Genomic DNA, 27,121 nt, shown 5'->3' with positions numbered 1-27,121 from the left:
ACAGACATTATGCATACATTGAAATGCAAAACCTTCTCTTTGTCAAGGGCATTGGGCCCTTTTCTGCAGTAACTTCACAAACTAGTCAAGTCTCACTCTCTTGTACACAGTTTGTTTAGCTGTAAATTGCAACATCCCTGACTGAACATTACAATGAATGCACACAGCATACACACCACCATGGGACATGCCAAGAGGCATTAATCTGTTTCTGCCATTAATTAAATTGAAAATTTTGGGGGTTTAAGGTATAATTGCAGTTTTCCCTTCAGATCCAATGAAAACAAGTATTAATATTACCCTTCATTTGCCTTTCTCTTTGCTTCAGAAACATCACTTCTACTTCTCACAAAGCAGTGACAACTGAGCCTGATCACCTCATAAAACTTCAGGTTTAGAGATAAGAAATATTTAACCCAAAACCAGTTTCTCAGTGTTGCTTTCTCCAGCTGTTGTGTCATTTGTGACAGAATTACTAATTAGTTCCATGATCCTGTCACAACTAGATGATTCAGCAAGTCTCACTCAACTACTTGCAATATTGTTTAGGAACTGAATTTCCTAAAGCAGTTTCTTACTCCCCTTAAATTGCTCCACAAGTAATTTTTGAGTTGGCACTGAAATGACTGGAGAAGGAAGCCCAGTAAATAATCTTCAAACAAATATCCTATACAACAAATGGGCAAGTTAGCAAGGCGTTGTAAGCACCATTTAATTCCTTTGCATATCATCCAGATGGAATGATATGCAAAGGAACTCTCCAGCAGTTTTCACTCTGAAATGCTGGTAAAAGAGGCAACTTTTTAACTATCCTCCACTTACCATGAGCAAATTACCTCTGCTTTCAAATTCAGAAGATTATTATTCTCCCATTGCTAACCTACACTGCTGAAGCTGAAAGAAAACTGTGTCATTTGTGACTCATTTTTCAGTGCCAAAGGGAGCTCTGGGGTAGGTGAGCAGCCTTGTGCCCCCTGCTTTTGTGCAACAGGAGTGCACACAGCTCTATGTTTCCTGAGGGAAAAAAAACTGGCATGTTTGGGCCAAAAAACCCTCTCTGTCATGTGGCTTTATAGGTTCCATAATGCTAATGGGCCTTAAAATGGGACTTAGTATTTTCAGTCTTAATTCCAAGACAGCACATTTCTGAAATGCAAACCAGGTTCAACTATCCAGCAATTCTGGCCATGGTTTCTTGCTGCTCAGTCAGTCCCTTCACTGCAGGAGAGGCTCTGTGAAAGGCAGGCTGCTACAGACAGGGCTGCCCAGTCAGCCCTCAGAAAGAGCTGAAGCCACATAGGGCTCTGCTGACTGAAATTCAGCCTGGGCTGAATTTCAGTCAGCAGAACAATGACACACAATTAATGTATTAACAACGAGGGCAGAACTATATAATCATATGCAAATAATGCTGTGCACCATACAGCAGCCCACAGACAAAAAGACAGCAATAAATCCATAGTATTTTTAAAATCTTGTCTGCAGAACTAGAATGTATAGAGGAAGGACCCGGACATGTAGTGCAGAGACACAAATTGGTAAAATTTCATATTTCAATAATTACAGGATGAATAAATAAATAACAAACTGGCAAGATGTCACATCAGCTAAATGCTAAACAAAGTACTATTTATATTTAAATATGTATTTATTCCATTTTTTTCTCCTAGACCAAAAGAAAAAAAACACCCAAGGGATGTTAATGCTGAGATTCCTCAATGCTGAGCTGGCATTGAAGCCAGAAGGAAATTAAGAATGACCTTGTACAAATGAAGCAGCAAATGATGCTCATTAGCAAGCAGCCCTAGGAAGGCAGTGCTGGAGGTACCCGAATGTGCAGCAGGTAAGTTTCCATGGCCACTGGTTCAGGGACACTTAGGAGGAGCAGAACAGCAAAGAGAAGTGTGTCAACAGCATTAAATTTATGTGATGGAAACCACGCATTAAGAAAACACCGAGCTAACATTTATTTAACAGAGAAAAGAGCTTCCCTAATGCTATTCAGAATGCCATTGTGCAAAAAGTATTGATTTGATACTACTGATTAAGTAACTCCTTCCCCCTTCAGTTGTCAATCAAGATCATAGCACAAAGGCTTTCAGTACAAATGGTGCCAGAACATTCTGTGGCGGATAGATTTTTTTCCTCTTTCTAACTGACAGATTATGCCAACTGAAATACCTGTTAATAATTTTAATTAGTTCCTTTCCTGGTTTTTATTTCAAACAAAATTTAAATTAAAAATTATCTCTGTAAAGGAACAACACTTGCCTAATGCTGTTCAGCATCATTTATTCAGAGCAAGCTGCACTCAGATGACTGTCCAGTGGTCCATGACATTGCGTAGAATTTATAATCCAAATGCCAAAAAGAAAAAGAGAGGGAGAAAATAAATTTCATTTTAATAGGAATATAGAGTTAATGAGTATGAGTTCTTCTTATTTTATTATCTAAACTACCTTGTCTGGCATCAAGTTAATTATCAACTATGCCTCACAGAGTGCTCTTTTTAAAAGTTTCTGTAGAGTTAAAGCCTTCTTTCTCCACAAATAAACTTAGTCCAGAAAGATGAAGACATGAGCTAAGGTTATCTTTCCCAAAGAAGTGCAGTATCTGTTGATGCCACTTCAACAGTGATAAATATCACCCAACAGTTATCAGACGCCTTACAAAAAACCTGACCCAGCCTCCATCATATTAAGCACTTATATTGTCAGCAGGAAGTGGATCACTCTCCAATATTTATCCATGTATTGTCACAAATAATCCATGACAACTGGATAATGCAGGTATGAACCAGAGGGAGACAAAGTGGGGGACAACATGTGGAAATGTGAGAGGGGCAAAAGAGCCTTGTTAAAGGTAGGCTTAGTACTTCTGAGAGACTTCAGTCTGCCAGATTTATTAAAACCAGAAATAAAGAAAGGCTTTGCATTATTTCTAGCTTCAAAAACTGACAAAATGTTTGACAGGCAAATATCTTTTCTCTCTGAACTTTTGAATGAGGTTGCTCATATTACAGATAAGTAGAAGGCATACATATTAACACAGTGGGGGGAAAGAAAACACTAACACCCGCCATGCTGAGTGGTGTGGCACTGAGGGGCTGAGCTTGCCAAAAGACTGAAAGCACAGCCAAGAGCATACCTTGCTTATTCCTTTTGCTCAGAAGCCTTTAGTAGAAGGCAATCACACAGAACAAAACAACAAAGCAAGCTTATCACTAGGTATATTTAAACATTACAGCTTGTGTTTCAGATTCCTCTTGCCTAGCAAAGACAGTCTGCAATTTGTGCAGACCAATTATCCTGTTTGTTCTTGGCAGGTCTTCTAACTGGCTTCACATTAATGCAAAGACAAGATTCTGTTCAGGACACTATTGCTGTTGAGAAAGGGATTTAAGTTTAAAAAAACAATTCATCAGAACTGACCCTTTTGCACCACACTAGGTAGGCAAGGACTGGATAAGAAGGTGGAAGAAAGGGATAATTTCAAAAGCTTTTTCCTTTGGTGCAACTGAGATGATTAAGGGATACTAAAACATGATGTAGGAAACTATTCAGAAGGAAATTACAAACCCTAAAATTTGAACCCTAGAATGCCCTTATGAACCCTATGCCCTTATTCTAAATCTTAGAATAAGGGCATAGAAAGGAAGGAATTGTGTCCTAAAGGAACATCCATGATTCTCCCAGCTCAGTTTTACTCAAGTTTAAACTAAGGCAAAACACCTCTTGTACCTGTTCTCAAAGGGACAAAGCTTGAACACCATGGCATACTCAGACCAATGTCTTCCCACAGATTTAAATGGTGCATTAAGGTACTATATCATGCAAATAAAAAGTGGCAGCAAGCAAATATATAGCTATGTAGGTTTTTTCTCTTTTTTTTGGGCAATGGTCGCCAGAGTTGCTCTCTTATATAACAGGCTACAGATCTGCATTGCATGTTTATAGAAATCACCATTAATTAGCTTTTAGCACTCTTCAATCTGTAATGGTTAACTGTCTTCAGAGTAAAGACCTTATTTCAACTCTCAGCCTTTCTTTATTCCCTAGCCTTTGCTTGTCTTTACACACCCAGTAGACTTAAGTCATCAACTACCAATTTCTCATCAATGCAATTATATTTAATCAACTCTACTTGGTATTTCTTTTTGATGAGATTACAAGTCATTTTGACAAGTGTTATTTTCCACAGGTTCATGCTGATTGGCATTAATTACATTGCCTTCTTTTAATTCTTTATTAATTAATCTTTATTAATTTTGATATGCTGCTGTTTTGCCAAGTGCATAACTGGATCACCATGAGCAACAGTGTGCTTTCAAAATAGTAGAGGAGTTTGAAAAACACAGTAAAGAACTCAATTGTAGAAGCTGCAGGTCAAAACCAAACACCATCTGCCTTTAAGCTCCCCGTCCAGTCCTGACACAGCAACTCCGACCCACTTGGCAGAGCAGAGAGCTCCTTGCAGAAGAGGGTGGGGAGAAGATGGAAAACAAGAGTGTAAAGCCTCACAGCATATGAGGGAGATGCAGATGTCCTGCATCAAGGCAAAGGTTAGCACAAACACGATTTGTCCTGAGGAAGTGAGGAAGAAGAGAACTGAGACTGAACAGGGAAATTCTGTGAGCGCTGTACCCCTCTGAACTTACTTTCTTTCCTGTGCTTACCATGGCAGATGTTGACTAAAATTCAGCAGATCCAACTAGTCAAGAGAGACTGATCAGGCAAGTTAAACTCCTATTCTGTACCCATACTTAGGAGGAAATCCTGAAGATAATTTATAGGCAAATATGTTTTTGCATGTTCCAGTACCATCTATGTGTCTTCAAATACATGAGTGTGAGGGAAATTCTGTTTACAAACAGACGCATAAACAGTTAGCGCTCAACTCAAAAAATATACTTAGCACTTGCTGCTGTTTTTCTGTGGTTTGTACGCAAAATGAATTGTGCCTGGGCTGAATTTCTCTTTTCTATTCCTTCTTTCACTAGTAGCTGAAGTAGTAAGAAAAACAAAGGAGTGTTAGTTAGTTGTCAATATGATAAGATCCAGGGAGATGAGTGTCACTCCTGTATTCATCTCTGATGACCCTCCACAGTAGGAGTCAAAACAATTTTAAAATATACTAGTTCCAGCATAAAAATAATGAGTGCTGAACAAACTGAGCAATCCAGCAAAAAATTACAGTTCACACAGGCCTATGTACCAGTGTGTTTCCCAGGAGCTAGGACACAAGATTGCTTGGAGAACCTAGTAGATGCTTACAGTACAGCAAGTTTTGCAGGCAATGCAGAAATTCCTCTCATCCCCTGTATTAACATGATCCTCAGCCAAACTTCTCTACAAATCACCAAGGGAGAAATCTTTGCACAGACTGCTCCACGCTTTTGCAGCCCCATGACAGGTGCAGCCCTAGGCTTACACCTTCTAATCCTAATCCTAGGCTTTGCTAAACTTTAGCTCCGCCAGCGCCGAGGCCCCATGAGGCAGCTCACAGGGGAGAAGCCTTTGCACGGCCTGCACTGGAGTTCTGCAGCCCTTCCCAGCCCCACACCCATGGCAATTCCAGCTCCCACAGCCCTGCCCTGCCGTGGGTCCCGCTGAGCCGAGCCCACAGCCCTGCCTGGCCTCAGCCTGAGCCCAGGGATGGGCCCAGGGCTGCTCCTGCTGGGCTCTGGGACTGGCCCTGGCCACCCACCCCTGGCAGCACCTGACAAGACCTGGCATCGTCCGAACCTTCATCCCCCACAGCCCACAGCAGCAGCCTGCTTGGAAAAGCTCTCCAGGGAAAAATCCTTCTGCAGCCTACACACACTGTCATGTGGTGCCCAAATCTGCTCAATCTGCAATGATGGCTTTTTCCAAGAAACACCAATATTTAATACTTCCTGAGCATGTGAAACAGAGGCTCAGCTGTCAGGGCTGTTTGACTTCGAGCCAAGGACTTTGCAAAGCAAATATGAGTGATCTGCCATGGGTGTTCCACAGTATTGCCCATATCCACTGCTAAAAGAGCAAATAAAACACTAGTTATAGAAATTGCTACATCTGAAATCACACATCATTTTACCAAATATTTAATAAATTCAGTCTCTCCTAACTATGTATTGCTCAGGTAAAAGCAATGGAAAATAAAGCCAGGGTCAGAGATTAAAATCCAAATTTCAAAATTCAGATTTGGAGCATGATTTTAAGGTCCAGTCTCAGCACAAGCTAAACTGCAAAGCAGCCAGAGCTCCCATATAAGCAGTTGACATATCTAGAACCGTACCTTGCTGAAGGCACACCTCTATGATATTCTCTCCAACAAGACAATGATCTGTTTACTAAGATGAACATCCAGGATGGTGAGGAGCTGGAGCATGCAACATGGGAAGAGATGTCACAACAACAGGATTTACTCAGTCTTGAGTAGGTGAAGGGGAGCTCTTGGTGTTGTCTACAGCTGAGGAGAGGATTTAGAGAAGATAGGGCCAGAATCCCTCTTGGAGGTGCAAAAGGAGAGAATGGGAGCCAAAAGACACAAATTGCAACATGGGAAAACCAAATTATACATAAAGAGCACCTTTTTCCTCCACAAGCAGAGCCAACCACTGGAACCTGGCCTCAGAATATTAGAAAGTCCATCCAGAGACAGAAAGCTCCATGAAACACAGCCCTGAGCAACCTGATGTAAATTGGACCCGCTCTGAGCAGGGAGGACAAGATGACCTCCAGGTATGTCTTCCAATCAGAATTTTTCTGCGATTTTACAAACCTTCTAAGAAGCATGCAAAATACTGCTATAGATATTTTCGTATAAGGCTTTAAACATTTGTTTGTTTGACAAATATAAAGCCAGCAAGAGATAAAACCAGATTCTGCTGTAAATTAAAGTGGAATTTTGTTTCCATGAACATCTGGAATATGTATGTGCAATTGCCATACTGCTAAACAAAGAGCTGGCATGAGGAAAAAGAAAAGGATCTGTTTTCATTTAGGATTTTGTCCCTTGGAGCTAACATAATGTATAATGTGTTTGGGGTTTAAGAGTAGTGATTTGTTTGGAATTAAATATAAACATAATTTCCAAAATACAGGAATAGTGCTTTATGGTAAAACCAGAGATAAATCTGAGTCAGAACATGTCTATAAGAGCTGTCTTCTGAAAGTATTGAAAAAGCTGTGATTGCTTCACAGGTACCATTTCAGAGGTTACTTTTGTCTGCGGGTGTCTGGATGCCAGTGGTAGTCACTGTAACTTAAGTCATAAGCACTTCAATAGTTTTTGAAAATGGTTCTGAATTATTCTCATCTCACTGCTCTTGGAAACCTGACCTCTTCAGCAATCCTGAATTCTTTTTTTTAGGAATACATTGTTTTTGTTAAAAAGGTACTTGTTATTTTTAGGGCAAGCTAAAACTAAAACTTTCAGTCTGTACATACTCTTCATATCCAGGTGTAAACTTCAGCCTAGGTGAAGTTGCCATCCTTATGCATGGCAATTTCTTAGCAACTCCATTAATGGGGAAGTTAAAACCTCAGTTAGGTGTAGTCTCGTCCCGATACAGTTAGGTACCTGATTTCTATACAGAGAGAAGATTAAGGCACTTGGCTTAATGCCACCCCAGCTTTCTCTGCTGCAAACATATAAACTGACCCACACGGAGCATTGAAGACAGACATTTCTGAAACTATGTCTTTTTCCTAGACCACAGCTCTTTTGTAGCTCAAAACTAGGCACCTGTGTGGAAAACGGAGTCACAGCCACAAATTTCTTTCTGGGTTTAGTCACAAAGTCACCAATTAGGGCCAGCACCTCTCTTTGCTTTTAGATGTGGCTGCTGGAGGAAGAGAATTGAAGCTACAGCACCTGCTGAACCCTGCTCTCCACATCTAAGGAAGGGCTCGTTTCCTCCCACTCACTGCCAGTGGCCCTGTGGATCCTGCACTCCTCCCTCCCCAGTGAAGCATTCTCACCTGATATTATTGTTAATACGAGAGAAATCCACCCCGATTAGTTTTTAAAGACATTCTTTTGAGTTGCAAGCGCAGACATTTTTCACTCTTTTCAGGTTCAGGGATGCCAAGAACCCAGTTCTTCAGTTTCCTGATGAATGCACAAATCTCTTGGTCACTATACAGCTCCAGCACATCCATACAATATAGTGTGGTTACCTGTGGCACAACATACATATGTTACCACTTTTTCCATGTATGTGTGTGTGTGTGTGTGTGTGTGTGTGTGTGTGTGTGTGTGTATAATCTGCGTCCCATCACGGAGTTAAGCTTAATTCAAGCACAAGTTGTACTCAAAGGCATACTGGGTTTGACTCTCCTTGAGGCTGAGTCCATCACCAGCCATAAGAGAAGTAAAATTGTTACATGTTCTCTCTATATTCACATTCCTACTATTCATTAAGTGAAAGCAATATGCTGAGCACAATATAAATAAAGAACTCAGTGCTGTGTCTGTGCCCATGTTCAAGATAACCTGAAGATTTTGCTTTCTGTGATACTAGATGTCAACAATGTGTAATAAACTCTTATTTAATTACTTAATCTGACAATTTCACATAATGTGAATAGTGTGATTACTACTAACAGGTTTTGTTTTTAGAAAGAAGGCAGCTTTAGAAGGACAAACGTGACGAGCCAGAAATACCTGAGACAAATGCTGATTTCCTTTCTCATTGATACTAAATTCAGTAAGATTATTCATAAAAGGCCCTTTGTATTTCCTGCTCATCTTTGTGGACAATTAGTTTACTGATCCTCCTGTTTGAATCCTCTGTGAAGGACACAGCCTCTGTGAAAACTCTCCAGCTCTTCTAACCTTAGGTATGCCTAGCTTACCTTCTTTGACTGAATAATCTTATTGACTCAGGTGTTGCCAGCTTATCAGTCCACTCTTCACAGGTCAACAAAGGAAATTTTATGCCAGGGCTGCTCCTAGGTCTTATGTCAATCAAAATTTACTGATTCAGGTTTTGCCTCTTCCCCAACATCTCTCCAGCTTGCAGACAATTACATCACATTACACACTGCACACTTGTCTGCAGCATTTATCTGTGTTGTAGAGCTTCTCTGCAGCAGACAGCGTGTTGGTGCCTGTGGAGTCTCTGAATTCCCAAAGATGGGAACCAGATGCTACCATAACTATGCATACAAAAAGTACTATCCTCCTATAAAAAAAGCTCTTGAAGAACTTTATTCAGATTTTATGAGCCATCAAGAGGAACAGCTGGGATTTGTTTTTGTAGGGTTTTTTTGTTTGCCTTTTTTTTTTTCAATTCAGTAATTTTCAAGCATAGACATTCACCCTGAAGCATTTGCCTTCAGATACAATATGCTTTTATTTCAGCTTTCGCTGCTAAACTCTACTCTTCATTTATATGTCAAAATATTAGGATGCTCTTTTCCCACTCTCATGATTTTTACGCATATACTTGTGTCAGGAGTGAAACAACCATCGCCTTTTTTGACTGACATACTCAATCCAAGAGGAAAAGGAAGAAGCAAAACCTTTATAACTTTAAGAAGGCTTTTTCTTTTTTTTTCCCTTAATGATATATACACTGAGGTGCTTTCTGTAACAGACAAGAAACGGATAGAATTTCAAAGGAACGGAAAACAATGCACCACTGCAGCAGATGTGTGCCCAGAGAAGCTACGAAAAAACAAAGATTTCCACATCTTGTTGCATAAAAGCACAAAAATGAAAATCAGATAATGGCAGTTTAACAGAAACAAGCAAGAAAAGCCCTCTGAAGTTCATATATAAAAAACAAAATTAAAATACTTTTAAATAATTCCTATACAAATTAAGAAAAATAATTTACTCCTTTCTTCATGACAAATTTTTCTCATGCTTTCTTACAGTGTTGCTGTCTAAAGAGCAGAAGAAATACTTTTCCTTGTTGCTGCACCTTCACACACTAGTGAGTATGTCTTCCCAGATTGTTAAGTGCAACAATTACGACTCTCTAATGCAACTTCCAACATAGCAAAAGCAATGGATCTTCCCTATATGAAACTCTTAGAGCCCACACAAAGTGTGGTTACCTTCAGCTTTGTTTTTTTTTTTTTTTCAAATATCAATTCCAGTTTTAAAAACGGACTCCAAAAGAAAACTATTTGTTGTTTGCTACCCTTGTTCACTTCAGCAGGTCATTGCCCTTTACTAAATGTACTTCCTAAACATGCATATTTCATTACCATTCAGAATTTGTCTGGATCCAACTTCCTGCCATTACATCCTGACATGCTTTTGTCTGCTAGACTCAAGTTCTTCAGTATCACGTTTCTGTTCCCTGCAGAGGTTCCCTGCACACTGTCAACACATCTCTCTGTAAATCTGTTTGATAAACTAAAGTCAAGCTGTTTGAAGGCTTGGTTTTTAAACTGTTAATCATCTGAGGGCCTCTCCCCAGACAGAGCCTCCTCCATTTTTTCAACATCTTTCTTGACTGTGGACAGCAGAATTAAACAGAGTATTCTATCTGTGGCCATATCTACTTCTGATGCAGAGCTAATTCTTCACAGCATCTCTTCATATGTTCTTCTTAGATATTTGAGAGTTGCATTAGCCCTCCTGGCCACAGTGCCCCACTGTAAGCTCAGATGCAACTAAAATCATGACACAGATCTTTTTCCAATAACCACTTCTCAGTCCAGTGGTCCCTTTTCCATCAGTATGGTTAACATTCTTTATTGCTGGTTTTATGACATTACATTTGATCCCTGTGGCTGGCACAGACCACTGTTACTAGCCATCTTCCCAACACCACTTGAAAGGTTTATCAATGTTTTTCCATTTTGTGCTCAGCTCATGTTAAATGACTCAGCAGGAGCAGAGTCATTTAACATGATACAGAATTTCATCTAGTTTCATCTATTTAATGCATTCCCAGTTTGTTTCATATTGCTGTATTGTATTAATCAAGAATTCACAAGGTGTTAAACCAAACAGCTCAGTGAGATATATCCAGATGGTATTAGATCAGTTGTACTTTATTAACTGAACATGCAATCACCTCAGGAGTAACATTTCAAGCCAGTATTACCAATATGTGTTATCCATGTTCCTGAACTCATTGGCAATATATTTTTCTTGCTGTATCCCATCATAGGAATTTTTCCTCTTTGCCCTGCATCAACATAATGTCCAGTATGTTTTATGGGGACCTAGACAGATCCACAAAACTCTTGAATAGGTTATAAAGGTAGTATTGACTTAAATAGTGGCATGTTACCTCTCTGGTGTTCTCAGAATTTCATGATTTAGGGAAATACTTCTATTTCCTCTTCAGAGTTTATTTTTCCTTCCTTCTGGTCCCATCACCATTACTTGCTTGATGGAAAAGATACATGCATTCTTATTTCTATCAGCCCTCAACATTGTTTCATTACTTCCGTAATGTAAAAAGTTTCTCTTTAACTTGTGGAATCATAGGAATACTTTTTTCAGCTTTCATTATGCAAGTCTACCCTACATAATCTAAAGACTCATAACTCAGAGATTCAAGAATTATTTTTTTTTCTTCTTCTGAAAGTTTGCATCTCACTCATGACAGCAAATAGTTCAGGCTGATAGAAATGGAGCACAAACTCTATTGAGAGAACCAAAATAAATCAGAATAAGCAAGTTTCAAACAGAAAGTCTAAGGCTAATTAAGTGATCTGAACTAGAGGCCATGAGGCCCTTGGGAATCTCTGAACATTGCTATCTTGCAGATTTTAGAAATAGGTAGTTGGACATAACTCAAGCATCTCTCACCTAGCACAACAACTCAGGTATTTCCTCAACACATTATAGCTCATTAAAGTAGTTGTGTCTTAATACAAGGCTGATGCTGCTGTAGGAAAGGATGTACAAAGAGGTATTCAGAAAAAAAAAAACCAGCTGTAATTTCTGCTAATTTTGTATTTTCTGTCTTTGCCTAGATTTCCACAGCTTTAACTTACTCAGCATTCTTTCTTAGATTCAAAGAGATTCTTGCTGTAATTCTCAAAACAGAGGAACAATCTTGGTTCATTCCTCTCATGACTGTTGGGCTGATAAAACCAAATCACTAGATCACATCACTAGTTAGCAGCAGTGGTTCTTTAGCCTGGTTATTTTTTTAAAAATGTCCTAATATACAACCTACATAAATCTCTGACTATACCATAAGAGGAGATTTGAATCCACTGCCCAATTTTGTGCAGAAGAACAGAGATATTAAAGAAATTAGGTCTCTACTGATTTCCTGAAAGTAGACAGCTGAAGAGACAGACCCTGTAAACACTTTGATTGAAGATATCATTGAAAAGTCTTTATTAAACAACAGAAAATACACTTGAAGGAAAGGCCTCTAGAATCCCCCAATCATACAAAAATCTCTAAAGCTCCAAACTCACAAAATCTCAAGAAATGCATTTACAGGGAAAATTGTGACTGTTAGTTGCAATGTTCCTGTATTTAATTATGAATGTGTACATTCATGTCTTGTTTTATTCTTTAACAGGTCTGTCTCCTGAAAGGCAACCAGTACTATCAAATCAAGACTTGTGGCAGAAAGCTCTGGAGTCCCTGTCCTGCATGCAACGCATTCATGTATTCCTGAATTTACGTCCCTCAGAAGAGACCAAGAATTTGACCGAAATATGCCAATGGACAGCAGCTATGATATGGGCATCATGTTCAATTTACAGCTGAGCAAAGAGGTTCTAAATCTCTGTTTGCTGTGAGCCACCTAACCAGGTATACAGGTGCACTGTGGTCTTATATTTTATAAGCACATCACAGGGATGAATGCCAGACAACTGGCAGCTGTCTACCTAATTTTAGATTATGTGGCAATAAACAGATACTTCAACATTTCAGCACATTCTCTTATTGGGTTTTTATTCCAGAAGCAAGGAAAACTAAAATGGCCTGTATTCCTTGGTAATTTTAAGGAAAAGCCAGTCATTCAGCAGTTGAACAGATTGCTCTCAAGGTTCAGAAAACACTGACTGAACATGTGATGGAGAATGCTACAGACAAGGTAAAGCACAGCTGAAATTCAAGGCTGCTGGGGCAGCACTAAAAGAGTACTTGTAACAGGAAAGAAATTATCAGAATAGGAGTTTGCCCCTCCAGATGTTTAGGAAAAAGCCTCATTACTATGGATTTATGATCTCTTTGAGCAAAGGTTATTTTGATGCTTTTAAAAACAGAGAGAAAAAAAACAACTGGTGGTGCATATAATTTTCCACTATAGACAGTGTAACTACATCAATTCATCTTTCTCACCCCACAAATCAAGATAGAGACACTGTAAATCAGAACTCTTATGTCAAGGTTTAAGGGAAGCAAGAAATATGCAAAACAGTAAATCAACATGAGGTTTCCTATACTATGGTTGGCAGTCACAACTATACTAGAAGTCAAAAGATTAATGCTGACCATTTTCTTTTCCACTGTCCTAAGAGTAAAAAGCAAGATTGAACACCAGGAGTCTTTGGTAACAGGTGCTGAGGGATTACTGCATAGGCTGCTAGCAGTTTTTCTCAATGTACATGTCAGGTTTCAGGGAAAGGCAATCTTGAAGAAGAAAATAGCCTTAGTTCCTTTTAAGTTTTTCTAAATCAATGCAGGGAATGGATGTTCAAGTAGCAAGCATTCTGGCACTCAAGAAGCCCTGTTAGAAATTAAAAGACAAAATCTATGCTTAATTAGCCCCCCGTTTTTTCAATCTGTTGAAATCAGCAGGAAATCACAAGAAGTGACAAAAAATGGAAAAGAAGTTACCTCTGTTTTAGCAAGGTGTAAGGAGAGCAGCAGGAATTCAACTTCCATACACCTAGGTACTTTTGTAGTTAATGCTTGAAATTACCTAGAAGGATTAGGAACACAAATCCATGAAAAATTACCTCCTTCTTCAACAAACCACTAAATAATCAGGACCTCAGTGCCAGATTATCCCATTCTCTTCCCTGTGTGCAAAGCATTTATTGGTACATGGCATCTAAGACATGAGAGCTGCAGCAAGAGTGGGCCAGCACAGTCATTTACAGGTCTAAAGCCTCTTATCTGTAATAGCAGCAATCAGTGGGGTACAAATAGACAAGGCAAACCTTAAGCTAAGGGAACATCTCAGAACATGGGACAAAGGCCATTGCTAATTACTGAAGAAAGACAGGAAGTGTCTTGGTTACCTCCTTCTGCCTTGATGGAGGCCACCTAACACTTAGAGCTCCTACAAAGCATTTACACTGCATGAAATAGATTAAGTAAGTGTTTGCATTACTGGCCCTTTTCACTGTAATATAATCAGCTGTTGACTAGGATCTCAGAGAGACAGAAGGGGTTTGCTTACTAGGTTAATGCATTTTCATGGATTTGTACTTGAGAAAATAAGCAGTCAGAAAAAAAGGAGGGAAAAGTATACATAAATGCATTGTATTCAAAGATGCAATTTTTAATTTAAAAATTGAACACAACTGATTATATAAAAATTAATAAGGCAAAAGAATTCCAGACACAAGGTCAAATTTGTGTATCTAAGTAAAAATTAAAATATATGCTTACAGAAACAAAAGGTTATAACTAAACACCATTGATTCCTACAGGAATCAGAAAAAATCTGGGATTCTGGGTTTTAGGCAATATATACCAGGAAAAAATAATATAATGAATTATACTTAGGAGACAAGACATCCATTTTAAGATAATCTTTTAAACAGAAAAAATTCCACAGAATGTGTCCTTTGCTTTACAGAGCCAGCATTCATTGCATTACAGAGAAACACTATATCTCAAAACTTTACATAGAAAAAGGGAGGAAAGGGGCAAATTTTCTCACAACTGTGAAAGGCTAGTTACACAAGAAGCCGCAAATCTTGATGACTACTTCAATAACAGCATTATTTAGTGATTACCATTGCCATCAATACAAAACAAACCATATGTGGGGCAAGTGCAGGTCAGAAAACACTCGACTCATGCAGCACACAGAAGCAGGTGTAGCATATTTCAATAAAAACATATAGGTCAATAATTTGTTCCTGGATAGTAATCTTTTCCTTTAGATTCTTCTAAATAGATACATTTTTAAAATATGCTTAGACCAGAAAACTACATTTGCTACCTTTAAACATACAGAGTGGTTTACCTTAGGTGGATTACTTTGATACCAAGAACATGAGGAAGATTTACATCCTTTTCATCAATTACAGCTTTGAGGCTAAGCAGATGGCACACTCCTGTAAGTATAGTATTCTACAATAATCCAGGGTAGTTTTAGCTTATTTCTTTTTATAGCTCCATGGGTCCCTCCCCAAACCCACCTTAAAAATCAAGGTCTATTATCTGTATTTTAAGATGTGAATGCAAGCTAACAATCTGCAACCAACATATACTGGATGCAATCGGCATAAAGATTTAAATTACTTTTGTTCACAGCCCAGTGGCAACTTAAACATATCTCAACCAGATTTCCAACCTAGGCCTAAAGAATGTGTACATTTTCTTAAACTTTTGTTTAAATAATGGCAGCATGCGATATGCAAAGATTCAGACACATTATTTCAGACATGTACCCCACACAATTCTTGTTAGAAATGAACCTACTCTGGAATCTTGCTGTTAGGCATTTGGGAGTTTTTTTAATCAAATGGCATTAACTGATTTAAGCAAAAGTGTCATGGGAAATGTGTCAGCTTTGAAGAAAAAAAAAGTCACTAGAGATTGTTTGGGACCCAAGATACAACTACCATGCAAAATTAGAGATAATTGAAATACCTTTGTTTTCCCTCTTCCAGATGTGGCACTGAAGTCTTAATTTTTTCATTGTATATCAGATCACTGCCTCCACTACTACACACTGACTACTCTTGCATGTAACTCACATAGTCTTTCTCACCAAGATATTTTCATTTTGTTTACACTGAACATAGAATATTCCTTATGCCTCAGCTGCCAGATTTCTTTCGCTTCATGAGAGTCACAATTCCCTTTTGACTAGTATTTAATTTATATACACAAAATAACACCAATAACAGAAAGCAGAAACAGCCTGTTAGTCAGGGCTCTCAGAAAAGCAGGGACTATGAACATAGATCTCTTGCATTACTGAGGAATGTTGAGCAAGTATGAAAAATCAGCCGCTGAAGTTGTGCACTCAAACCTAGGTGCCAATTTTAAACGTTTCATGGTCTTTCAGGAAGACTGAGATCATTGTGATTAAAATTTCCCCCACGAGCTAGCCCAAGACAGGCTTTGAAGGTAGAAATATTTGTGAAATGATTTACAGATGTTTCCAAACTTGCTGCCAGCATTCCTCCTGAAAGATAGTCTGTGGATCTTTTATCTTAACATTCTTTTATGTGTTTCTTATGCAGCATATGATAAGGATGAAGGAAAAGAGTCAGAAATTCTGATTAGAGTTATATTAATATATAGTTTTTCAAAATGTCCAAGAATCTGACCACAATTTAACTGTTAAATTTAATTTGTTCAGCTAATGAAAGAAAATCCTGTTAGATCTGCATAGCTTAGACAGCTATGAAACCAAAATATGTTTTCACCCAAGTCTCAGAAAATAATTTTCTCTTAGGGATGTTGAGGTGACAACTATCCAATATCAAGAACTTCCCAAGCAGTACCCAAACTAGGAACCACTGCATGGCTTGAAAGAGCAACTGGGTCCACCACTCTTCAGCATGAAGAAACACCATCCTATGAGTTACCTGCTGCTCAGACCAAAACATTCTTTAGAAAGGCACAGACAGGCAGCTTTCACTGTCTGACAATGTCCACAGGCTCTTTCCTGAGAGGTCCCTGAGGCCTCTGCAGCTCCCAAGCCCTGGATGAGCCTGCACAGCCTGACATGACCCTGCACCTGTCACAGGAGTATCATCAGCAGATTGCTGACCTGGCTCTCACATCTGCCAGGGGCAGCTTCAGCTACACCCGTTACAGTCACAAACACAGTGTTTCTCCTGTGGATCTTCCCATGCCAAAGCTGGGCTCTGTGCAGCAAGAATATCTTCTTCAATCCATTTCCTTCTCTACTAGCTGCTGCCTCTTTTTCTTACCTGTTTTTCCTGTGCATGATGTGACAAATTCTCCATTGCAATGCCAGGAAAAATTTATTTTTGTAAACTTGCCACAGACCTCCAAAAACTCAAGATGTTAAAGTGGTGTGCCTGCAATACACAGTAGTCTTTAAGGGAAAGCCCTTGTTTTTCCAGATTCCTTTGAGCTTTAAAACAGACATATACACAAAGATTGTATAGACTAATTATAAGGAAAAACAGCAAACATCAAAAGCTGTGTGATTAAATGAAGTTTTCCACAGTTATGCAAAAAAACCAGGGAGGTATGAGATTCCAGGGTTTCTGGAGTGCTAAGTAATCAAAACAGCACAGCAGCTTTAACAAGAGGGCCCCACAAATACTGTCTTCATATCAGCTTTGTAGTTCATGCAAGAGAATTTTTTAAAATATTCAAAAAGGATTCTCTGGAATGGAAGGAAAACATGGCATATGCAGCAGCATTTTGAACACAACATTCACTGTACCCTTTGACCACAGTGCACGGCCTCACGTCCTCCCCCCTTGCTGCCATACCACAGAGGGATGGGGAATGAGTGGGAAAGGGTCACCAGCAGTTTTTCCAAGAATTAAGATAACTGTAAATTGAGCTTATCCCACACTTAGTAGCTGTATATGCATTATACATGCAACTAAGTTTTTCCATTCTTATTTTGTCTTAATGTAAGAGCTCTAAAAAAATTGGACATTCTGTTTGAAAAACATGTCTTGCACCATCTACAACAGTAGCATTGTGTGGCCCTCTTTAGTGTTTAGTTGCAAAAAGTCATGGAAAATGATCCCTAGAACAGGCAACTTTCAAGATTATCTATATTCCCATTAGGCTCAATTAATCCAAATTTGACTATATCTGATTTCAGACTGAGGCAGGCTTTCGTTCCAAATACACTTACACTTCCTGACTAGCAATAGGAAACAACTTTAAAGACTAGCATTCAAAAATATCTCCTCCTTGTCAAGTTTTTTAACCTTTTTTTACATCTCAAGTGAAATGGGCTTTTATGTCTCTCCTTTGTTCGGATGAAAAGTTCTTTCCCTCCAATAAACCAAGTTTACTGTGATGGGGAAAACAAGGAAGAGCACCAAGATCCCAAAAACTTTAATGTATTGCCATGGACAACATAAAGGCTCTGGTCCAGTTTTCACTTCTGGTTCCTGCATCTTGCTATCACCTCAGAGAGACTACTGAAACTCTACAGCCCAGTAAGAAGAGAGAGTTTTTATTCAGAAAGGCAGGTTCATTTACAGAGTAGTGAGTCAAAGCTGGAGTCAGAGTCACAGAAGTTTTCTCCATGTAGAAATCAGCATAGATAGGAATAAAATTACTATGCCCCTTGGCCTGATAAAGCTTCACAGAGACACCAGGGAAACAAGTGACAGAAGGCCCTTCCCTCAGTTCTTTGGCAGTATCAGCAAGGAATCTCCTAATCCCTTAGCTGGGGTGGCACAGTCCTACATCCTGCTGGGAGGACACAAGGCAAGAGGCCATCACACCTTAGGCTGCAATGGCCCAAAAATTCTGTGCATCTAAGGACAAAGCCCCAAACTGGAGGCAGAAGTTAAGTCATGCAAAAAATTTCTAAAATGCACTTTAAATGATTCATTATCATTTAAAGTAAAGAGTAAAGAATCTTAACATTATTTCACATTCACTAAATGAATTATTCTCATCATGAATGTGTACTGGTTAGAAGCAAGAATATTGCTAAATTAGCATGATTGAAGCATATCTGAGACAAAAATGAGTGATAGTCCTAAACAAAAAGGCAAATTTAGTGCTTGTCACTAAAGGCACAATTGATTGAATTCAGTTTGTGTGTCTGAATCACCATTAGAAATTCATTATTCATACCTGTATCATCTAATATTCATAAGCCTACCAGCTGCACACTTTGGACAGTTTTCAATGTCTGTTCCTTTAAAGCATTCACATACTGTCCCATGGGAATCCTGATGTGTCATAAGTTCCCTTGCAGCAATATCCCAACAAATGACAATTCACAGAAGTTGCAGCCCTCTTAGCTGTTTTGGAAATCTGTCAGCTATAGATCATGAAACCTAACAGTCAATTATTGAGACATCTGACAAGTCTCCTGGTTTTTAAAGACACTGAGAGTCACTGTGGCCTCAGGATACTTTTCCATGGCTAAATGCCAGCTATCGGCCAGTCAAGTGGCTGTCACTGTTGAACTAGTAGTGCCTGAGAACAGAAAAGTTATGAGCTCCCAGTAATCCATGCCTGATATTTCTGAAGTAATTACAACCAAAAGTTCCATGGATGCCTTGACATTTCCTCCGCACTACAGTATTTTAGTTAATTGGGTTTTTTCCCTGATGATGGATGACTTATATCTGAGCTTCATCTGAGGTTTGCTTTGCTTGTTAGGGAAGTTAGAGTGAAATACTGTGGGTCATTATTCAAGTTTCAAAAGAATAGGTTCTACTCTTCACCTCTGAACTTAAGCTTCACATTGGCAAATTTCTCTGGTTTTGTAATAATTTCTTACTTATTCACTGTGAAAACATGGTTTGTGACACACATTCAAAAAAAGCATATATAGCTGGTAGTCACTACTCCATGTGCCACTGACAACCATAAGAAACAAAAGCTTAGAATTCATAGTTCTGGTACAAAGGACTGTTTCACATTGTAAAGAGTGCACCATCTTAATCAGTTAGACAACCACTGCCTTCCACTTCACATTTTATGAATACACATACAAGTAGGTCCCTACCCTTCTTACCACAACTTGACAGAAATGCAAATTGACACACAAGATGCAAAACAAAAATTAGTGATTTGGGTTTGGAAAACAACTTGGCAATTTTCTTGTTAAAAGGTCAAGCAGTGAACAACTGACTTGAATTTGCTGCTTAATTGCCAGCATATGATGTAATTTGAAATCCAGAACAAAACTGACTTACATAAGTGATATTAATCTAATTGTGCAATATCCCAAACTAAACCAGGCACTTTTGTCTTGCTAAGTACAGTTTAAAAATAAACAGTCTAAACATGAGATCTCTGCTGGACCAAGCACACCCAAGAATTCACAACATCAGCTAGAAGCTAACCGAGCTCTACTTAAAATGCTATGATTTACACTAGGGATTTTGAGTAAATTTAATTAGTTTCCTACATTTCAGCAGAGTATATTAAGAGCAAATGAATTCTCTCAGCATAAACAATGAAACAATGAAGAACAAATGAGTTAAGTCATCTTCATAAATCAATTCATGCTAAAATATGGGCTAATCCCAATCTGCACTCCAGCTAGATATTACCATGCGTGTACATTCAGCAATTTTAATTTAAATTGCCTGCAGTTAAACAGAAAAGGGCAGCAAACCAAGACCACTGTCATCATTTACATTTGCTATTGCAGCATCTCATCTGCAAAGAAAAAATGGAAGAGTTGCCTCAAACAACTGGATCTTCTAAAATGCTATGCTTAATCCTTTTACATGACTCACTTGCAGTATGACACTAATCAAATGCATGCAGCCCCCATGTTGATGAGGAAAAATAGAAGAGGAAATTTTTTTTTCCAAATTTATGGACTCCAACAAGTTTATAAGTTTTCCATTTACCTTTAAAATAAAATAGAAGCATGTGGAATTACTAACAGTTTGGCTCTCTAAAGGGAAGGAAGTTGATCGGAAAGTGCTTGAGGCGCTAGCTCAAAGTTCACTCCATGTTTTGAAATCAAGATCTCTCGCTGGATTGGACTGGAAGTGCTATAATAATGGCATATTCTCCTGTTATTTTGTTACTCTTCCCAAGTTAATCTTCTAATTAATAAAAAGCATTAAAATACAAGGATTATTTCAATGTCTTTTGTTACATAAAGGTTCAACTGGGCTAAAAAGAATCTGTTCTGTAAAGAGCACATTTCTGTACCAAAAAACCCATTTTTGTTAGTGATAATTGATATTTCACTTATTAGCTGATATGCCCATTTCACAAGACATTTTACTAACAAATTAATTAAGACAGTCATAAGGGTTTTTTTAATTAAACCTTATGTCATCGATTTCTTTTATTGATGTCTGAATATTCAACATAAAGCATGTTCCAAGGCTGAATTTAGACTCTCAGGTCAGTTTAGTGGAACAGCTGGAACTGAAGCTAAAATCAGAAACCTTAACTTTTCAGTCTGAAAGTGAAACCTTAATAATTTCCCTAGATGGAAGTAAAATTCAAAAAGAAGTCTGAATATTGCCACCAAACTGAACTAGCCACCTCCAGCTAGCTCTATAGTTAATTGCTTGTTTCAGGAAATTACTTGGATGGGCCCTTCTCATTCAGGGATACACCCCTCTAAACATGTCACAAAGTCAAGTGCTATTCCAGGAGCACAATCACATTTTAACCCAAATCAAGCACTGAAGAGATATTTTACAGAAGAGGGTAGAAGTGTCATCCCATTTTACAAACAAATGCATATAGTTGGATTAAACATTTTCATGGTAATTCCTGCAAGTTTGTGATAGATCTATATCTACACCCATGTTTTGATATCCTTCTTCACTATGGAGTTGTCTCCTTTAAAAGAAATTATGTGTCTAGCAAAGGAAAATCAGAGAAATCTCTCTTACCTGGCAAAAAACGATGCTGCCACCGAGGTGCCTGTGGATACTTCACTGGCAACAGATGTGCTCTGGGAAGCAGGGAAGTTGTACAGGGAGGGCTTGTCTGCATTGTAGCGGTTCAGGGCTGCTTCAGTCAGGCCCTCTCGACCACCCTCTGTCATAAGCTGAGATATCTGAAGACAGAAAAATAGCAGAAGTGTCACCAGCTGAAGCTCACTGGCTGACCTCTCCAAATCCAGCAATGCCTCTGGATTGCAGATGGAGTAAGAGAGAGGCACCTCATTCACTGCCTCTTTGCTGCTCTGTGAACAAGTTTATTGCTGCTTTCACACTAATCTACAGTACCTCAGCTTTGCTCTAACCATGTCTGCATTGGAACAAACGGGATAAATTTATCCCACCACTAAAAATGTCAATGATGTATATGGTTTTCCATCCATACAGAAAAGAAAGAGTAAATCATAATCCTTGCTTGGCCTTACCTCAAGATAAAAGAAAGATTAGATTTGTGCAAAATATGTATATTTTACTTCAGAGGAGGGGGAGGGGGGAGGAATTAAAAGGACAATATTGTAGAAGAACACCTCTCTAGTGTATTAAACGTTTTTATTGACCTTTCTCCAGCAAACTCAACAACATAGGAGAGAGTCCCTCAGGATCTTAGGCAATTTATCACCTCTCTGCATAATTTGGATCCTTAATACTCACTTTCATTGCCTTTTTTAAAAGGTTTTAAGCATCATGTGATTTCATTCTTCTGATAGTCCATCTAACATTTTTTTCTTATTAGGAAGTCTCATCTCAGCCTTTTATTGTCTGAAAAGAATCAGAGTTCTATCAGACTTGACCCAGCTCTCCTCAAATCGACTGAAAGATCTTTGACTTCAGAGAAAGCTGGGTAAGCTCTACTGAGGCAACTTCTCAATAGTTTGAATTGAATTTCTTGACTTCTTCTGCACAAATTCACAATGCTGTAATGTCATCTCCCATACTTCATGCAATTCCTAACAAATTCCATTTCCTCTTTCCCTCATTTCCAGAACAAATAGCTTCTGTTCACCAATGCACGTCACAAAACTGCAATGCATGCCTAAAAAGAACCCTCTCAGGTTATTGCTATCCATGGCATAGCTTCCTTCCCCCTGCAAAAAGTTTCCAAGAGGTAGTCCCTCACCTGTTCAATTTCATACCTCTACTTGACACCACAAAAACAACAAAACATCTTTGTGAGGTACATCAAAAAATATTTGAAATCATCCTGAAGTTCTTTTTCCACTTAGGCTTGCATTATTTCACCTGTTAAACATTTCAGTAATTAAAAGCAAAGCTGAAGAACTGATTTTTATTTGTGAGGGAAAGAAGACATGATATGGCAACATTTTTTAGATCAACTATCATGCAGTCTCTGTTTCTCTCACAGAAAATTGTTATCCATTTTGCTATAGCTAAAATAATCAGAGTGTTTATCCTTATTTTACATACTTTTAGACCAATGAACCATAATACTTCAAGAACAGGAATGTTAAACTAGCATGTCTATTTTTATGAGGAACCAGAAGATTGCTGAAAGTGCCCCCATCATGTTAATCCCATGCTGAGCCATTCCAGTTTACAGGATTCACTACAAAGAATGAGCAGTGCTCTCAGAAGGCTATAAATGAAGACCTGGACTTAAATCATCTCATACTACTGGCAGAATGCAGGAATTTAGGCTGCCTGCCAGAATAGCTCCTTGCATTTCCAGGGTGAAGGCAGACAGTTCTTCAGTGCCCTGCTACCCTATGTATATCCAGCTGGAGCACTCAGCACACTTGAATTCACTAAACAATATTTCCTTGAATATCACATAATACTTGATAACCCAGCTATTTATCTTTGCAATGAACTAACACAAGATTCTGCTCTGTCCCCTTTAATTATCCTGAAACCAAGTTCCTCACCTTCCATGGGAGCTACTAAGCAGACAACTGCTAAAGAGACAACTCTCCCCTCAGAGAAGAGTACAGATACAAACCTAGCCTCGTCTTAGCTCATCCAATGCAAATATATGTCATCAGGATGGTGCATCATTAATTAATTACCATTGCTGGCAGTGTCACTGGGAGCTGCTACTCCCATGGCAAACAGAAAGCAGAAAATTGGTGAGTTGAATTATCTCAGCTGCAATCATAATCTCCCCATCTACTGCCAAATAAAGATTTGCAGCTCCAAATAAGAATTTCCACAGCCAGTGCAATACATTTCTATTGGCATTAACACATCCCCTGAATTTGTGAGATGGTGAGGCTTGAGAGAGGCATTTCAGACAACTGCAAAACAGGAAAGTATTTGTGTGTCTTGGTGTATAGAACAACATGAAAGCCATGTCACATTGGTGACATGGTTTCTGCAATTGTCAAGACTTTCTGGTGATCCTTGTCCACATCCACAAGTCTAACATGAGCTTCAGAAGAAAAGAATGCCTCAAACTGACTGTGCACACTGCTTGAAAGTATCACTCTCAAGCTTCCCAGAAATTGTCTAGATGCTTGGTTTCTGAGTTTTTTGGCTAAGTAGTTCTTAAACACAAGCACTCCAAAATAATCACTTAACAAACAGACATGACATTCCTTTAGAAAGATATAAACCACTGCCCCTCACTTATGCACTCAAAGAAAAGTATATATTAGTCAGCAAATAAAATGTTAATGCTTTTTAATAAATAGGGATGAAGATTTTATAAAGCCTGTTGTCTAGATTATATTTTCTTATTGTAAACTACAAAGGAAATTAGGAAGGTGGAAATAATCAAATATATTCACAAATTCTGTATTTGTGCAGTACCAAAAATAGAACAGAGAGAAGTGAGAAAAATAATACTTACTTTTGTAATTACAGATACTATGGGCAGATGCAGATTGGGGTTGTTCCCTAATTGTAGGGTTTTCAGTAATATAAATAATATAATATAAATGCTGTTTTATCATGTGTCCTACACAACAGTCCAAGAACTCCAGGGATGGTCAGCTGCTCAAACTGCAGGTTCTGAAACATCTCTCTGGTGCTGACCACCAGTGCCTGCTGGACAGGCAGCAGCTCTCCTTCCTGCTCAATCACACCACTTGCTTTGCTGCAGAAAACAACGTGAACAAAAAATTGTTCACATTGACATATCACCTGCAAAAAGCAGCATCTCTGAGTGCCCTCCTACAGACACCCTGGATGGACACTCATAAAACAGTGCGGGGCTTGTTAAGGACCTCCTTGATCCTCAGGGTCCAGCAACACCGCCTGGTTTCCTTGCAGATGCTGGCAAACTTCCTAGGCAAAAAAAAATCTGCTTCTTAGCAGGAACTCGCTCAGAGCTAAATTCCAAATATACATAATGTCTATCCTTGTGCTCCATTGATTTACTCCTTTCCTCAGCAGGGACACTTCTTAGTCAAGACCATATTACAGGGATACCAAAATGGGAACATACCTAAGACACAGAAAAACCAATATAAAATAAGAACTGGCCTAGTCATAGTTCGGGATCTCCTAAACTAGAAATTCTCTCCACTTTTAGCAATTTTTACTTTCTACTATTGAGGGATTTTTTCAATAGTGAAATGTCTCTAGAAGCATCAAAAACTGAAATATTAACCTGAATTTCATTCTCTAATTCTTAATCTGAGAAGGCTGCAACACTACTTTGTGGAAAAGAGCCACAGAAGTATCTTGTGATACTGCAACACTCATAACCTCTAACAGGTTTTGTCTGCACAAGTTCAAGCCACTCTGTTGCTCTCTTTTCCTTACACCCCTTTGGTCATACAGCCAATGGAAACAAAGGGAAAGGAGGTGCCATGCCAAATTCTGTGCCAGGCTGTGAACCTTTTATAAACCTTTCCAGAGTGTTGTTTCAACTGCACAAATTCGTACGTGTGGGTCAATCTGTAAGCTGGATACCTCACCAGACACCAAGATATGTGCCCACAATATTTGACTGTTAAATCTTCATTTGTTCCCAGAATCCAATACATATACGTAAAGCAGGGGGTAGAAAGGAGCCCAGAACATTCACATATCCAAAAACTACTGAGTTCAAGTCAGTTATCAGTTTCTTTCTTTTGTCTCACAGATTAAGAGTGTGGAGATCATTCAAGCTATTAAGCCAAACTGAAGAGTGATATTTGAAGGTAGCCTTACCATCTCATTTACTCTGTGCTCCAGTCACAGTACCAAATTAGCTCTTTCTCTTCTGGCCGTGCTTTCTAAGTTCACACATATGCAAACTTGAGTAAATAACCCAGGATATATCATGCATTTAAGGAAAAAATGCTCATAGAATAGACATTTTCAAAGCTCTTGGAGAATTTTTTTCCTCATTCCAGTTCAAAGAACATAATTGAAAATTACTCTTTGAGCATTAAAAAACTCAGGTGATTTTTTTTAAATCTTTTTCTTTTTCCACACTAACATATGCCTGGCAAGCACAGTTCATGGAAATCTGCCCCTTTACCGTCACCATCTCTCTTAGTAGATGCTGTTTCTGTACTTAAGGGGGAAAAGACTTGATTACTTAATTCTCTTTCTTTTTTGTGAGTACCCACATAGTATATACATGAGGTTTAAGATCAGTTAATAGGATATATTTTGAGAAATTCCTTTATAGAATTTTTGGCAGTACATCACTGCCTGGATAAGCAACAAAAAGACAAAGCATGAAACAACGCAACCTTTCATGCCTCAATAAAAACCTTTTAAGTGCACATGGAACAAGACAGATATCCCTCCCAAGGCTCCATTTTTTTCTTCTGTCTCATAAATGCAAGGCAACCATTAACCTCCTCTTTCTCTGCTTTCTGACACTACACAGCAAGAGCTGGAGATAAATCATGATTTAAATTCTGTACTTCATAGGAAAAAGATGGCTCTGCAGTTAAACCACAGGTGTCAGCTGGGATAGATTCTCTTCCTGTTCCAATTACAGAGTCTCTCTGTGCACAAGATTTGTCATTGTGCAGTATGAGGTTAATTATATTTACATAAGGGCATTTTATAGCCAAGCTCATTAATGTTTCTAAAACTCCTAACTGAGGACTCCCAACTGAAATTACCTATGCATACCTTACAAATGAAAGTTAGCATTTTTGAAAGATGTGAAATATCCATTGCTCTGGAGGTAGTGAAGCATTCGGGAACATCCCCACAATCTAGCTAACATCAGTAAATGACCAATGAAGTGGATGCACAGAAATGTGTGAAATATATCCATATCTGAAGATAAATTCAAAATATAAATCTGTGTTCAAATTCACTATAAAGCAATTCTCAGTGTGCAGAATTCCTAACCTCAGGAGAGAAGCTCCCCAGCAAGAAGAAACTGAAGGTAGAAAGCTCTCTTTCATACACTCATGAATGACTTTTTTGGCAATCTACTCTTTATTCAGAGCAGCACTGAATTTTCTGCCAAATAAATACTGACTAAATGACTT

The 27,121-nt window shown here is 38.6% G+C and overlaps 1 protein-coding gene across 1 annotated transcript in view; it reads right to left on the bottom strand.

The window, feature by feature from the left end:
* The window catches only part of KIF26B (kinesin family member 26B), a 253,565-nt gene that overhangs the window by 139,648 nt on the left and 86,796 nt on the right, over window positions 1-27,121 (bottom strand). Inside the window, exon 3 of the mRNA XM_058019915.1 lies at window positions 21,669-21,835. Coding sequence (XP_057875898.1) covers window positions 21,669-21,835 — 167 coding nt within the window. The remainder of the gene's footprint in view (window positions 1-21,668; window positions 21,836-27,121) is intronic.

This window comes from Melospiza georgiana, chromosome 3 (assembly GCF_028018845.1).
Source record: "Melospiza georgiana isolate bMelGeo1 chromosome 3, bMelGeo1.pri, whole genome shotgun sequence".
In the NCBI taxonomy this organism is placed as follows: domain Eukaryota; kingdom Metazoa; phylum Chordata; class Aves; order Passeriformes; family Passerellidae; genus Melospiza; species Melospiza georgiana.
Note: the sequence above shows the minus strand (reverse complement) of the source record. Positions and strands in the feature narration are given on the sequence as shown.